At 44.3% G+C, this 15694-nt stretch overlaps 1 protein-coding gene across 2 annotated transcripts in view; it reads right to left on the bottom strand.

Annotated features, from left to right (window-relative positions):
• Positions 1–15694, bottom strand: part of gmds (GDP-mannose 4,6-dehydratase) — a 269412-nt gene that overhangs the window by 169863 nt on the left and 83855 nt on the right. For both annotated transcript variants that reach the window (XM_061684765.1, XM_061684766.1), the window contains one exon: positions 8984–9111. In XM_061684765.1, coding sequence (XP_061540749.1) covers positions 8984–9111 — 128 coding nt within the window. The remainder of the gene's footprint in view (positions 1–8983; positions 9112–15694) is intronic.

Genomic DNA, 15694 nt, shown 5'->3' with positions numbered 1-15694 from the left:
AACTGGTAATCATCAGTTTATGTGAGTAAAAATACAGAACAAGGAGAATGGGTTTCACAACATCCACTGGTCAGCCACAACTCATCTGGCAACAGTTTCTCAATCTGCTCGAATTGTGAAAACAATCCTAGCTTTAGACAGGGGACAAAAGTAACAGCTTGCTTTTGGAACGCAAGAGGGTAGTGTAGATATCTGCGAATTGGACAACAACTATGAACAATAGCCAGACATGAGGGTATTAAACTCCCTCTCTGATGTATACTTCTATACTATGTATACTATACATAGAAACATATCACACACACATGCAGGCATGCAAGGAGAGATTGACAGTGAAATAGTGTGCTTCACCGCTTGAGCCATCTCTTTCAAATGGACTGAGGTTTAAGACATTTTTGTTTGACTCACTTCTGCTTCACTCACTATATTACATCCTTTTCCTTGAAAACATTATTGTCGGGTAATCTCGGGTCTAAATGACTACAAGCCTGTCGCCTTGACATCTGTGGTCATGAAGTCCTTTGAACGTCTCGTGCTGGACTACCTCAACAGCGTCACAGGTCCCCTGCTGGACCCCCTGCAGTTTGCCTCCCGGAGCGAACAGGTCTGCGGATGATGCAGTGTACATGGGACTGCACTTCATCCTAGAACACCTCGACAGTGCAGGGACCTACGCAAGGATCCTGTTCGTGGACTACAGCTCAGTATTTAACACCATCATCCCTGAACTCCTTTCATCCAAGCTTCTCCAGCTGAGCGTCTCACCTGCCATCTGCCAGTGGATTTACAGCTTTCTGACGGGTAGGACACAGCCGGTAAGGCTGGGGGAGGCCACCTCATCCACACGCAGCATCAGCACTGGGGCGCCCCAAAGTTGTGTCCTCTCTCCGCTGCTCTTCTCTCTCTACACAAACGACTGCACCTCAGCACACCCGGCTGTCAAACTCCTCAAGTTTGCAGATGACACCACTATCATCGGCCTCATCAAGGACGGTGACGAGTCTGAATATCAACAGGAAGCGCAGCGGCTGGAGCTGTGGTGCAGCCGACACAACCTGGAGCTGAACACGCTCATGACTGAAGAGATGATCGTGGACTTCAGGAGGCATCCTTTGCCACAGCCGCCCCTCACGTTGTCCAGCTGCCTTGTGTCAACCATCAAGACCTTCAAGTTCCTGGGAATTACAGTCTCTCATGACCTGAAGTGGGCGACCAACATCAACTCCGTCCTCAAAAAGGCCCAGCAGAGGATGTACTTCCTCCGGCTTCTGAGAAAGCACGGCCTGCCACAGGAGCTGTTGAGTCAGTTCTACACAGCAGTCATCGAATCAGTCCTGGTTTCATCCATCACAGTCTGGTTTGGTGCTGCCACAAAAAAGGCTAAACCTCGACTACAACGGACAACCAGGACTGCTAGAAAAATCGTCAGTTCCCCCCTACCCACCATTGAGGACTTGCACGCTGCCAGAACAAAGACAAAAGCATGCAAAATCCTCTTGGACCCTCCACATCCTGGTCACCACCTCGTCCAGCTCCTTCCCTCGGGTAGGCACTATCGATAAATGCAAACTAAAACAAGCAGACATTCCAACAGCTTTTTGCCTCTTGCCATTAAATTGCAACAGGCTAAGTGACTTTTCATCATGAGTTTTTGTTTTTAAGTCTCAAAAGTATTTTTTTGTCAAAATGCCTGTCTATTGTCGGACTAGAGCGGCTCCAACTACCGAAGACAAATTCCTTGTGTGTTTTTGACATACTTGGCTAATAAAAAGGATTCTGATTAAATTAAATTAGTGAACAGACAATTTCTTAATGTACAGTTTTGTTATTGTGAGGATAGCATTATTATTGCTGCAGCAATATTAGTGTTTTGGAGGTACTGAATTAACTGTAACTGTTGGATGGATGGGGATAGAAGTGCATGGTAATTCCATATATGATGTGAAGATCTTTCACAAAAATGTGTGGAGAAAAGCACAGAAACTACTAAAGCCTATTGAGAAGGACAGAGTGAGCAAGAAAAATAGTTTTTTTGGTATTTGTGCTTTCACCTCTTCGCCCCACCTGTACCATCAACCTTCCTGCAATACCATGCGCTTTACCCACAATAATTAGCGTACTGTGAGACTAATAGCGTGATAAAACCGAACCGTGATGTACAGCAAAACATTTGAGTGCACTTGACTGAACAGTGTAAACTGAAGTTTTCCTGTAACAGGCACGCAAAATTTTTTAGGGCTCTTGCCAAAGATATGTTTGGTAGAAGTGTTTGATAGGGAACATAGTGTTGAAAGGGGGTTTAACATGCATTTTTCAAGTGTTCTTGCAAGAACAAGCAAGTTGATTCCAAACCTTGAAGTCTAATATACTGGTATCTATACCTGTACTGTACATACTGGTCTGCATTGCTGCGTTAATGCATGTCTCTAATGCTAGTGCAGTGTACCCTTACTTGAGACGCTCAAGGCTTCCTGTGAGAATTACCAACATTCCAGCTCTGGTATATCAGGCACCTCCACGCTTCATGTCTCCAGCTTTCGGAAAGTCAAACAGAAGCCCAAAGTACTGAGGTTAACTGAGGTGGAGGTGGAAGAGACTAACGGGGAGACATACGACGAGGAGGGAAAGAGGCCTGTTGTTTGTTGAAGATTATGCATAGATGAGCCATCTCTTCTACTGAAACTTCAGCTGCTCTGCAGGCCATCAAAGTTGTCGTCACAACGCTATCTTTGCTTTTTTTCATCTTTGAAATATTCATCCAGCCAGTGCCAGCACTAAGTTACCATGGCAAATCTAAACAACCGGCAGTTTGTACACAGAACCATGTGTGTCTGCTTTCGGCTGACAACTGCTTTTCCTCCTCGCCTTTCTCAGTCTCCTCACCCCAACCAAGACAGGGAAATTGCTCCTAATTGGCTATGGATAGATTGCGGGTGGCAGGAGGGGCGTGCTGTGTTTCTGCTTTAATGACGTCTGAAAGCATATGCCTTGCTGGGCATCATCTCAGGCTCAGCCATGTATCGGGTATCTCTCCAAGTCAGGCAGACAGCCCTTAATCTGCCCAGCTACTCGCACTGACGCATTGAAGTAACACATAAACAAAAACAGAATACAATGATTTTTAAATCAATTTCTACCTATATTAACTTGAATACACTACAAAGACAATATATTTAATGGTCAAACTGATAAACTTTGTTTATTTGCAAATAGTCACTCATTTTGAATTTGATGCATGCAACACATTCCAAAAAAGGACAGAAAAAAAAGACTGGGGACAGGAGCATGTTTAGCCTGTGTTATATCACCTTTCCCTTTAACAACACTTAATCAGCAATTGGGAACCGAGGACACTAATTGTTGAAGCTTTTGTAGGTATAATTCTTTACCATTGTTGCTTGACATTGCTTAACAGTACGGGGTTTCCATTGTCTAATTTTGCACTTCGTAATGTGCCACACATTCTCATTGCGAGACAGGTCTGGATTGCTGGCAAGTCAGTCTAGTACTCTCACGCTTTTTACTACAAAGCCACACTGTTGTTTCACGTGCAGAATATGGCTTGGCATTGTCAACCGATCATCATCTGGTAGTTGATGATGATGGTTGATGGGTACCGGCAGGCCAAGCAGAATGCATCTTTAGTTGTTGATGAGGCAAAAACTCGGACGTGGGAGGAGTTTGGTTAGGCCATGGAGAATGAATTCCAGACTGCTTCAAGGAAATTCTGGTCCACCATTATGTGTCTCAGGAGGGGAAAGCAGAGCACTAGCAACACTGGGTATAGTAAAGATGGGCGCTGCTTACCTCAACTCTGGATGTTGTGAAACGGTGGGCCGAATAACTACCCAAACGCCTTCCTATCAGAATCATTTTTATTTGCCAAGTATGTCAAAAACACAAGGAATTTGTCTCCAGTAGCTCTAATACGACAACAGACAGACATTTTGCCTGCAAACGTCCGGAGTTTTACAGCTGGGTGCGTTGTGCAGAGAAGAGCAGCGGGGAGAGGACACATCCTTGGGCTGCCTCGGTGTTGATGTGTGGATGAGGTGGTAGCCCCCAGCCTCACCTTTTGTGTCCTGTCCGTTAGGAAGCTGTAAATCCACTGGCAGATGGGAGGTGAGACACTGAGCTGGAGAAGCTCGGAGGAGAGGAGTTTGGGTATGATGGTGTTGAATGCAGAGCTGAAGTCCACAAACCGGATCCTCACGTAGGAATCAGAGGACTCTGCAGTGGGCTCTCATCTCTGGTGTTGAGCTCACCAAGGTGGTTAAAAAGCTCCTTAGTGGCAGGGCCACGAGCGTGAATGAGATCCACTCAGAGTTTATAAAGGCTCTGGATGTTGTGGGGCTCTCCAGGTTGATGCACCTCTGTAACATGGCGTGGACATCGGGGACAGTGCTTCTGGATTAACCAACCGGGGTGGTTGTCTTAAAGAGGAACCGGACGGTGTGTTCCAACTACAGGGGTATCACCCACCTCAGCTTCCCTGGTAAGGTCTATTTGGGGGTGCTGGACAGCAGGGTCTGTCGGGAAGTGAAATGTCTGATTCAAAAGGAGCAGTGTGGTTTTCATCCTGGCTTTGGAACAGTGGACCAGGTCTCCACCCTGAGCAGGGTTCTGGAGGGTGCATGGGAGTTTACCCAACCTGTCTCCATGTGCTTTGTGGACTTGTACAAGGTGTTCGACTGTGTCCCTCGCAAAGTCCTGTGGAGGGTGCTCCAGGAGGATGGGGTCCCAGATCCCTTAATAAGGGCTGTTCGATCCCTGTACAACCAGTGCCAGAGTCTGGCCCACGTTGCCGGCAGTTTGCGGATGTGATTCCAGTGAGGGATCTCGCCAAGGCAGCCCACTGTCACAGACGCTATTCATTACCTTTCTGGATAGAATTTCTAGGGGCAGCCGAGGCGCTGAGTGGGTCCGGTTTGGTGACGTCAATACTATATCACTGCTTTTTGCAGATTATATGGTTCTGATGTCAATGGTCAAGCTGTAATTGTCAACTCTCGCTGGAGAGGTTAACAGCCGAGTGTGTAGCGGCTGGGATTACAATCAGCACCTCCAAATCTAAGGCCATGGTCCTCAGTCAGAAAAGGGTGGAGTTCCCTCTCTGGGTCGAGGCATAGATCCTGCTCCAAGTGGAGGAGTTTAAGTATCTTGGGGTCTAGATCACAAGTAAGGAAAGAATGGAGTGGGAGATTAACAGGCGGACTGGTGCAGCGTAGCGTATATTGGTTTGGATAAGAACGTAATTAATTTAGGAGAAAAGAATAAGCCGAAAGCCAGTTTAGCGTAATTTTAGGGTTAGGTTTTAGGGAACCTGAGCAGCTAAACAAAGTCTGGTTCACCACGACAAAGGGCTTGGGCTCTGAAACCAGTCCACTTGAGAGGGGTTGGACTCTCTTCCACTCAGTAGCTGCCTCCTGTGAGAGGCACCGAGTATGTGTGGGCATACCTATTGTCCCCCCAGCTTGGTACCTGTACCTTTGGGATTCACCCCGGTGGACGAGAGCGTAGCCTCCCCCTGCCTTCTGCACACATATGCAGTCTTAAGCATTATAAACAGTTATACCACGGTGAGCATTGAAGGTAAATTTAACACATGGCTTAGCTTTACAAAAGTTGTAGGGAACGAGTGTGGGCCCTTTTCTATATACGGTATGCGATGGAAACTCCAAGACGCTACGCCCCTGGTCATACGGTAGTTGAACACAATGAAACCGTCACTCGCCGAGATGCAACGTGATTAAACGTGACAAAACCATACACAGTCGCTTGCCATGAGAACGGTGGAAAAACAGGACAAAATAGTGCACCAAACACGACTGAACGTGACATAACTTGAAAGGACCATGAGATGCTTGGGAATATATCTGCTTCCCGGCCCACGACACACCGCCTACAGTTTGGATATGCCTCATTCCATCATGTCAGGTTTAGTTGTGTTCACTCTGTTTTAAGATAACATTTATCACGACTGACTAGGTTTCTCATCAACACCGTGATTGTCTTGGAAAAAATGTTGACAGTTAAAAAAATCTCACCGGGAATCCACTGTAATCACAGCCTGCCACCTTTTGTCCACGGTGGCCTGAAACAGGGCTGCAGTGGCCACCGGAAACGTAGTGTATATGTAGCCTAAGTACTGAGATGTAGCCAATTACATGAAGAGTCATGCCATATCACCTATGACTAAACACCTTTCAATTCTATATTTCCTTGTCTCTGGGTCATTTGAACGCAGTGCTGCAATTTGCAAAGCAGTTTTTCAGGTGTGCTGTCCCAGGTTTTAAACATAATGTTACACAGGATGGGCAGATACATCCAATTCCTATGCACTGGGGACTAGTTAAATCCAACAAAACATGGCTTTTATACGGTTGCTGGCTTCCCCAAAATTATCAAAATGTTTGATTTCTTTTCAGTTATGTTTGTTTGCATTTTCTACTTACTGCTCTAAGTGCTAGAGGACTCTGCATCTTTTTGCACAATTGTTTTTTGTCAATGTCTTTATGTCCCCAAAGTGTTCTGTAAATTGACCTGTTTGTTGTACTAGAGCGGCTCCAACTACCGGAGACAAATTCCTTGTGTGTTTTGGACATACTTGGCAAATAAAGATGATTCTGATTCTCTGATTCTGATTCTGATTCTGATTTCAAACTTCATTTTGCACTTGCAGTGCTCTCCCAAATTTTCAATGGTGAAAATCATTACAGTTACCTAAAGCATAAAACCATCTACATACCTACCTATCTACATATGGTGATCTGCACCACATTTATACCTGTTGCCAACATACAATTTAGCGCCCGCTATTTGGGATCTTAGTAAATCAGGCCCTATGTCTCCTGGCTGGCCTTGGTATGCCTCAGGATCCCCGGGTAGAGCTGGATCAAGGGGCTGGAAAGAAGTTTTATCTGATTACGCTGCTCCCTTTGCAACCTGACCGCGGATAAGCAGAAGAAGATGGATAGATAGGTGGAAGGTACCTGCATTTCAAGAACTCATCGTGAATCCTATGTACCTTGAGCTTTGACTTTTCTGAATAAAAGGCTAAAATTCAGTGTCATGAGAAAGGAGATGTGACTGATCCACTGTCTTCACGTGTCCTTTAAAAATACTGCTGTCACTTATGCGTCTGTGCCATGCCTAAACCACCTTCCCTTAGCACTGACACAATGACCTAACACTCTGATCTGCATTTTAACCTCCTTAACTTCTCTCCCATCTCAAAGAATGTTTCCTGCTACCTATGCCACCATCACCTCCTAATAATAACATGGTGCGCCGTGAGAGGTCTTCTGTTAGACATAGTAGCCTGTTGAGCCTTTCATCTTCACAGCCACATACACACGTTCCAAACTTAACCAATCACATGCTTTGACCCTGAGGAATTTTTCCTTACGCATACATAAATAGGGGAAAACACAGACATTTAGAAACAGTCAGCGCCGTCTGATCCTGGATGCAATGACCTCTGTTCGTTTCATCTCCCCACTCTGCTCTCTGCTTGCTGCTGGCACCATGACATTAACAAAAACACTGTATTTCTGTCATCATCCGCAGGACACAGCATTCCCTTAATATCTCTTTCTTCTGAGGGTGTTGAAGGAAGGATAGAGGGGGCCTGTAGGGATCAGGGCCATGGGTGAGCTGTGGGAAATCAGAGTGTAGTCCATGGCCTCACAGCATGCAGTATTCTACCGCACCCGCTCCCTTTTGCTGTCTCTAGTTCTCTTTTGGCAGAGAATCATAGGAGGCTTCAAACAGGACACATATTGAAGTCTCAAATGATCTGGGAAAACCTTGCAATGTTATGTGGACATCTGTTCACTGTTCAGAGCCCATGTCGTGAACACAGCATTTCGCCACGTTTCCACCTAACTTTAAAGTTCAGGTCTCTACAGTATGCTTTATAACATTAAATATTTTCTATCCTGCAATACTACTGTGGGGTGTGTAAGTTGCCCAGTAATATACCCGTCCGTGCCAGTTACACTGCCCTCCAAAAGCACTGGAAGAGTGAGGTCAAGATCAAAATTTCATTTTTTATTTCCAAGGTCTATGAATCTGATACAAAACTGAGAAGGATAAGGAACATATTATTTATTTCTATAAGATTTTGCCTTTCTATCATTTTAGTAAAGATTAACATTTGTCTCATCAGTCCATAAAACCTAGAATTGTTGAGGCTCATCACTGTAATTTTTGGAAAGTTTTCAGCATGGCCTTCCTAATAGTCTTGTTATTGAATGGATTGCTTCTTCTGATGTACGCTCTGTACTTCATGATGTCTTCAGCAAACAATTATGTTAGCTTCACTCCTGCCCTCTGGAGGCTGTTGCTGATGTCACAAACAGTTGGTTAGTACAGTTTCTTTCTTCTTCAGGATAGTACTGAATTGTACTGACTATGATGAGTGTTTGTGCAATGAGTGATTTTCAATCTTCTCTGAGCTTCACAACTGCTTATTTTTCCACCCAATATCAGCTCTCGAGTTTTCATCTTGATAACCCCTCTATGTAGTATTAATGTAGTCTTCACTATATATTGTTGTAAGTTTTCAGTTTACAGCAAAAACAAAATAAAAGAATAGGCCTACTGTTCCAATACTTTTGGAGGGGAGAATATGTCATAGCATTGCTTCCACAATGTCCAAATTGCAAATGAATTCAACAACAACAGGGAAAGGGAAATGTGACCGTGTAAAAAGAGCATCAGTGAAAGACAATATTTTGCGGTCATTCTTACTGCATTTAGTGTTATTTGACAAATGGCATGTTTTGTGTTTTTCCCCATTTCATTCCTATTGATGTTCAGAACCGACCATACTCTGGCTGACTATCTTCTTGCCCAATAGTGAGAGTGGTGCTCTTTGCATGTAATTTTAACTCTCAACGTTTACCAATGGAGAAAAATGGGCATATGTGTGTATTTATCTGCTCTTGTGTGTGTTGTTTGGTTATTGTACATGTTCTACCTTCACATAGTCTTGAGCATGGCCCCAATCCCTTTTAGAATCCAGGTTGCCCAGACTGAAGCACTCCAGTTGGCCCAAGTGAATCTTTGCCACAGAACGGCTGATCTTCCGTGTCACAAAGTTGGACCCTAAAAAATATGATAAAAGGCGTCATATTCTTATTAGCTTACAGGACACACATACAAAAATAAAGGTTGTTCAGCTTTGCAGAACATACACAACAGCATAAAATTGCTCATTCAGGTTGGACAAGTGTCCCAACCAAACAATTATACAACCCAAGACTCTACACAATTGAGCATAACAATGCAGCCCCACACTGCTGCTCTGCTTCAAGTGATCCAAAACAACCAGCCTAAGTAAAGTCAATTTGTTGCCACTTCATATTAGAGCCAGAGCAGTTTAGCTCCAGTCTATCATTTTCCTCTGTAATTTAAGGTCTTGGTGTAAAATCTGGCCAATATGCTACGGCAAATCAGACAGTGAGACTATTAGTTGAAAAAAAAACCCAGGAGGTTCACAAAAATTGCCACAAAACTCATCAGGACCACCTGGACTTTCCCCAACTGTAGCATCAATTTTAGGAGCATTACATCGACACAAGATGCATGACTTCTGAAATGGACAGTGTCCATATTCAGAGACAGTACATATGGCTATAATGTGCGCAGACAACAAAATGGGCTTATAATTTATATGCCGTTAGCAGGGTTACAGAAGTCCTGGGTCTTTTGGCGGAAAACTCAGGCCTGGTGTCATGTTCTCCGTTCAAGCTGTGGGGGGAAAAGATGTTGTGCAGAGCCTGCTCATAAAAGTTGCAGTTGTCCAAGCAAAATAAGGCACTACAGAGTTCGAAATCAAACCCAAGTATTACGGTGTCAGGTCTACTAATGCACCAGGTTAGTTAAAATACTTTATTAGAGCTGGCATTTATGTTGTATGCTCAAAAGGCAAAAGAGAAGTCATTGATATGTGAAAATATGATTTCCAAGTGTATTAAAAAATGCATCTTGCATCAAAGAGTGGTATTTTCATCCCATAAACACTTCTAATGGACATCAATGGCCCATGAATTTCTTAGAACTGTTCGACTGTTTTTAAACTCACCATATATTTGATGAATGTTGCCTTCTTTTTCTCCTGCACCCATCCTGGCCATAATGGCATAGCTCTGTCTCGACACTGGGTTACTGTTGCCCTGACATGGAGCAGAGCCTCTATTTGGACTCAGGAAATCCCATGAACGTAATTGTACGAATGCACCAAATTTGTAGTAATTATTTCATACATTACTGACAACCACTCCGGGCTGAGCAGAAACAGACCAGAGAAGCTTAGACACAAATATTTCAGCATATTTTTGTGTGTTGATAGTTGTAAATATAAGTACCATGTCAACATGTTTTTTGTTTTGTTTTTTTACATGTGAGAGTGAGATTTGGTCATTTCATATTTAATTTGAATCTGTTGACAATAAATTCTCAGTCGTGTGCAAATACACGTATTATAAAATAGCACATTCCCCTAAAACATAGAAAAAATGTTAATTGAAACCCCCTCCAAATTTAGATCCTCCCTCCACATGATTGTTTCATTTGGCCTCAGGGCTGTTCAATCATGTCAATTGTTCTACATTGCACCGTCAACTTTGTCAACTGTAAGCAAATGATAAACAACAATTTATCATCACTCAACTCCACATCAGGGTCTCAATTCATTTTTTTTAATATACTCATAATAACACAAGGGGAAATTAAAATAAGTGTGCTGTGTATTTGGGTTGGGTCACCCGCTGATTCCAAAGCCCAGGTCCTTACAGATGAGCTACGGCTACCCCAGTTCCAATTACAGTGAAACCTTGGTTCTTGAACACCCGTTTACAAACACAATTTTCAATATTTTCATAATATTGCTCGAGTGCGCAAAAAAATGTTTCTGTTCGTGACGGCATGAATGCAAAACACTCAGTTGTGCTTTCCCTCACACACTAAACAATTTGCTCCGTGCATGCCCTATTTTTGATATCTTAGTTTTTTTCCCCCTCTAAAATAGCCCTTCAGTATGGCTTCCAAGAAAGTGAAACGTGCAGGTGATTGTGCCATTGGAATACCTAGTGATGAAATTATTAAGAAACTCCATTCAACCATGTGAGGAACTGGAATGGTCGATGGGGCCAGGACATCACACTAACTAGAATTGTGTTCAATATCAAGTTAATATCTTTCTATAAAGCAGTAATTTGTATTGTTTTGATTACGCTGCTACTTGTATAACTATGGTATACATTGTTACAATTATTCATCCATCCATTTTCCATATCGCTAATCCTCATGAAGGTCGCTGGCGTGCTGGAACCTATTCCAGCTGACTCTGAGCGAGAGGCAGGGTACACCCTGAACTGGTCACCAGGCAATCGCAGGGCACATACAGTATAAAAAAACAACCACTTTGCACTCACATTCACACCTACGGGCAATTTAGAGTTCTCAATTAATCTACCATACATGTTTTGGGGATCTGGGAGGAAACGGGAGTAACCGGAGAAATCCCACACGAGCACGGGAAGAACATGCTAACTCCACACAGACGAGGACGGATTTGAACCCAGGTCCTCAGAACTGTGAGGCAGACGTGCTATCCAGTCAGTTAGCGTGCCGCATTAGGGAAATTATTTAGAATTTAATTAATTTGACTTTATAACAACATTGCAACGACTGGTCAGAGACTGTGGCTGGGCTGTTGTGGATGTTCCTAAATGAAGAAGCTTCTCAGTCACATGCGTTCATATTCTCAATAGTTTATTTGTACTGATTTTTTAGTCTTGAGGAAGGCTGTAAGTATGAAAAATAACTGATATCTTTTTAATCTGCATTTTGCAATATCCTCAATATTACATAAACATACACTAAAAGCCCATGCCCCTTTTTTTTATTGAAAATAGTTTTGATTCCAGGGGATGAAGTTAAAGAACTGCAAAGTTGTCTGAGAGGTATCATACTCAGCCACAATTCATTGTAATGTTGTCTTTTTAGCGATACAGCGGAATCTTAAATTTGAGTGAGTCGGAGCACAACAATCCTGAGGTTGTTGGTTTTTATTTTATTTTTTCCCCCCGTTATGCCATGACAACACCACAAAACTGTTCCACATAACATGAAGGAAAATGTGATGACTACCACAGACAGAACCAGAATTGGAATGTTCAGTAGGTATTGGAATGGCGAGTAGGACAGAGTGCAGTACAGTAACCTGTACAGTTACAGGTTTTATGATGAGGGTTCGAGACTGCAACCAAATTGATCGCATATGCAACCTTTTTTTTTCTTCAGCTTGCGCAATGAAAAATTTTATCTTGTCGCATTTGCGTGAGTGCATGTTTAAATGGTTGAAAGTCACCTTTTTTCTCTTCCTCCTGCGAGAGAGCGCGAGCGAGAGCACTGGGACTGTTTGACACTGTCTCAATCCTTGTTATGAATTCCATTTGAGTTAAAGTGGCTCAAAGCATATATCTGTGTTTTTTTTCTAAATACATTAAATATGTTTGAAGGTAAGTGCTGAAAACATATGCAAAGACATAATATAGTGCTGAATTGTTGAGATATAGCCTAAGCATCTTTTTCACTGTTTGAATTTTCCTGACTTTGCGGGCAGGGCTAAAACACAGCCATGATGTCACGGGGCTGGGGCGTATAGTTTCTAGCGTGAGTTCCCTCCCCCACTATATAAGGACAAAGTTACGCTGTTTCGTTTGGCTATGCTGCTCAGTTGTGAGTTAACTTTGCTTAGCTTCTATAACAAGGCCCATTTACCACTCCAGCATGCAGTCAGCAAGTTAACAATGGTTACACCCTGAAAATGCGTCTTCACTGGATGCCTCAATTTACAGAACACCTCTGTGACATTTTTTAAGCTCCCAAAAAAAGGAGGAAATAAAAATGCGATGGATTGACTTTTTGAAAACACGCAGATGGCGAGCTCAACATCACCACCACCAGACTCTGCAGTGCGCGTTTTATGACGGATAGTTTTGTAAACTTTCACCAGAGACAACACGGCTTCGTGGGTAACTTGATACTACTGAATGGGACAGTGCCGACTGTCTAAGTCCCTGGGCTTCCTCCTACCGGCCCGCTGTCGTCAGATGCCGTGTTCGGCTGTGACATTATGTCACCAACAATGAGGGTAAGTTGACTTGTGTTCTTATTTTCATGATTATAGTCCAGAATAACCATTAAATTTTAAAGTTGAGCATCCTAACGTTATTTTACAACATATAAGCTATCACCCCCTCAGTATGTTTGATTCCTTTTGGCGCATCCATTCGACACGCCAACAGCGTCTGCGAGCTGAGAGATGGCCCATATTCAAGTTTTGAAGCCTTATTTTAGATACTTAGCGAATTAATTTTTTTTATTCATTCAAATTTGGCAGGCTTGTTAACATTACTCTTCTCTGTGATGTGTTGAATTTACATGATATTTTTTGGGCCTGTTTAGTGCCATTTTAAAAGCGACCCGCTGCAATGTGATTGGCTGACTGCTGTAACATAATTGACTGCTTTTTCCAGATAGTACACGCTATTATCACAGCACCATCGTGTGCATGCACACCACAAATGGCACCGCAATGTACCCCATTATGTCTGGCCAGTGGCCACCACATACCTATATTGACGTTGGCACGCTACTTATTCATTTTAAATGGCAAGTGTGAGCCATCAACTCATCTGGACTACTGGTAAGCAAGCTAGTTAGCCCGCTCCTACCTTGTAAAGCCTGTTAAGCCAGTAAACTCTTCCAGCCGCAAGTCACCCACAGCCTTTTTTTTTTTTTTTTTTTTTTAAACACACATTATCATCAAAATCAATGCTGCTACTTTTGTCAGGGGAAAGAACGCAAAATTGTCAAAATTTCGAGGGTGAGTGCGTGTTTGTGTGGGGGGGGTGTAGGTGGTGTTTACTGCAAAGTGTGCCTTCTGTCGTTTTCATTTCACTCATTATAACTATCTATCTAACTATGCAGTCAGTCAGTCAGTCAGTCAGTCAGTCTGTCTGTCTGTCTGTCTGTCTGTCTATCTGTCTATCTATCTATCTATCTATCTATCTAAGTCTAAACCCTGTTTGTAGCATATATGTGAAGATACTGTATGTGCAAAGTTGAAAAGCCCAGACTCTTTGAAAGAGGATTGCATAGGAAAACCTTCCATCCATCCATCCATTTTGGACCGCTTATCCGAGGTCAGGTCGTGGTGGCAGTAGCTTTAGCAGGGATGCCCAGACTTCCCTTTCCCCAGCCAGGTCTTCCGGGGGGATCCCGAGGCATTCCCAAGCCAGCCGAAAGACGTAGTATCTCCAGCGTGTCCTGGGTTGTCCCCGGGGTCTCCTCCCGTTGGGACGTGCCTGGAACACCTCACCAGGGAGGTGTCCGGGAGGCATCCGAATCAGATGCCCCAGCCACCTCATCTGGCTCCTCTCGATGTGGAGGAGCAGCGGCTCTACTCTGAGATCCTCCCAGATGACCGAGCTTCTCACCCTATCTCTAAGGGAGAGCCCGGACACCCTGCGGAGGAAACTCATTTCGGCCGCTTGTATCCGGGATCTCGTTCTTTCGGTCATTATCCACAGCTCGTGACCATCGGTGAGGTTAGGAACATAGATCGACCGGTAAATTGACCACTTTGCCTTTCGGCTTAGCTCCTTCTTTACAACAACGGACCGATACAAAGTACGCATCACTGCAGACGCTGCACCGATCCGCCTGTCGATCTCCCATTCCATTTTTCCCTCACTCGTGAACAAGACCCCAAGATACTTGAACTCCTCCACTTGGGGCAGGATCTCATCCCCGACCTGGAGAGGGCACTCCACCCTTTTCCGACTGACGACCATGGTCTCAGATTTGGAGGTGCTGATTCTCACCCCAGCCGCTTCAGACTCGACTGCGAACTGCTTCATTGAGAGTTGGAGATCACTGCTTGATGAAGCAAACAGAACCACATCATCTGCAAAAAGCAGAGATGCAATACTGAGGCCACCAAATCAAACCCCCTATACGCCTCGGCTGCACCTAGAAATTCTGTCCATAAAGGTTCTGAACAGAATCGGTGACAAAGGGCAGCCTTAACGGAGTCCAACCTTCACCAGAAACGTGTCTGACTTACTGCCGGATATGCGGACCAAACTCTGACTCCGGTCGTACAGGGACCGAACAGCCCGTATCAGGGGGTTCGGTACCCCATACTCCCGAAACAGCACTTCCAGAGGGACACGGTCGAACGCCTTCTCCAAGTCCACAAAACACATGCAGACTGGTTGGGTGAACTGCCATGCCGAGGGTGTAGAGCTGGTCCACTGTTCCACGGTCAGGACGAATCCCACACTGCTCCTCCTGAATCTGAGATCTGACTTCCCAACGGACCCTCCTCTCCAGCACCCCTGAATAGACCTTATCAGGGAGGCTGAAGAGTGTGATCCCCCTGTAGTTGGAACACACCCTCCTTCTTAAAAAGGGGGACCACCACCCCAGTCTGCCAATCCAGAGGCACTGTCCACGATGTCCACGCGACATTGCAGAGGCGTGTCAACCAGGACAGCCCCACAACATCCAGAACCTATCGGAACTCCGGGTGAATCTCATCCACCCCCGGGGCCCTGCCACCGAGGAGCTTTTTAACCACCTCGGTGACCTCAACCCCAGAGATAGGAGCGGCTGA

This window comes from Phycodurus eques, chromosome 8 (assembly GCF_024500275.1).
Source record: "Phycodurus eques isolate BA_2022a chromosome 8, UOR_Pequ_1.1, whole genome shotgun sequence".
NCBI lineage: Eukaryota > Metazoa > Chordata > Actinopteri > Syngnathiformes > Syngnathidae > Phycodurus > Phycodurus eques.
The sequence above is the reverse complement of the archived record's forward strand: the minus strand, read 5'-3'. Positions and strand labels throughout refer to the sequence as shown.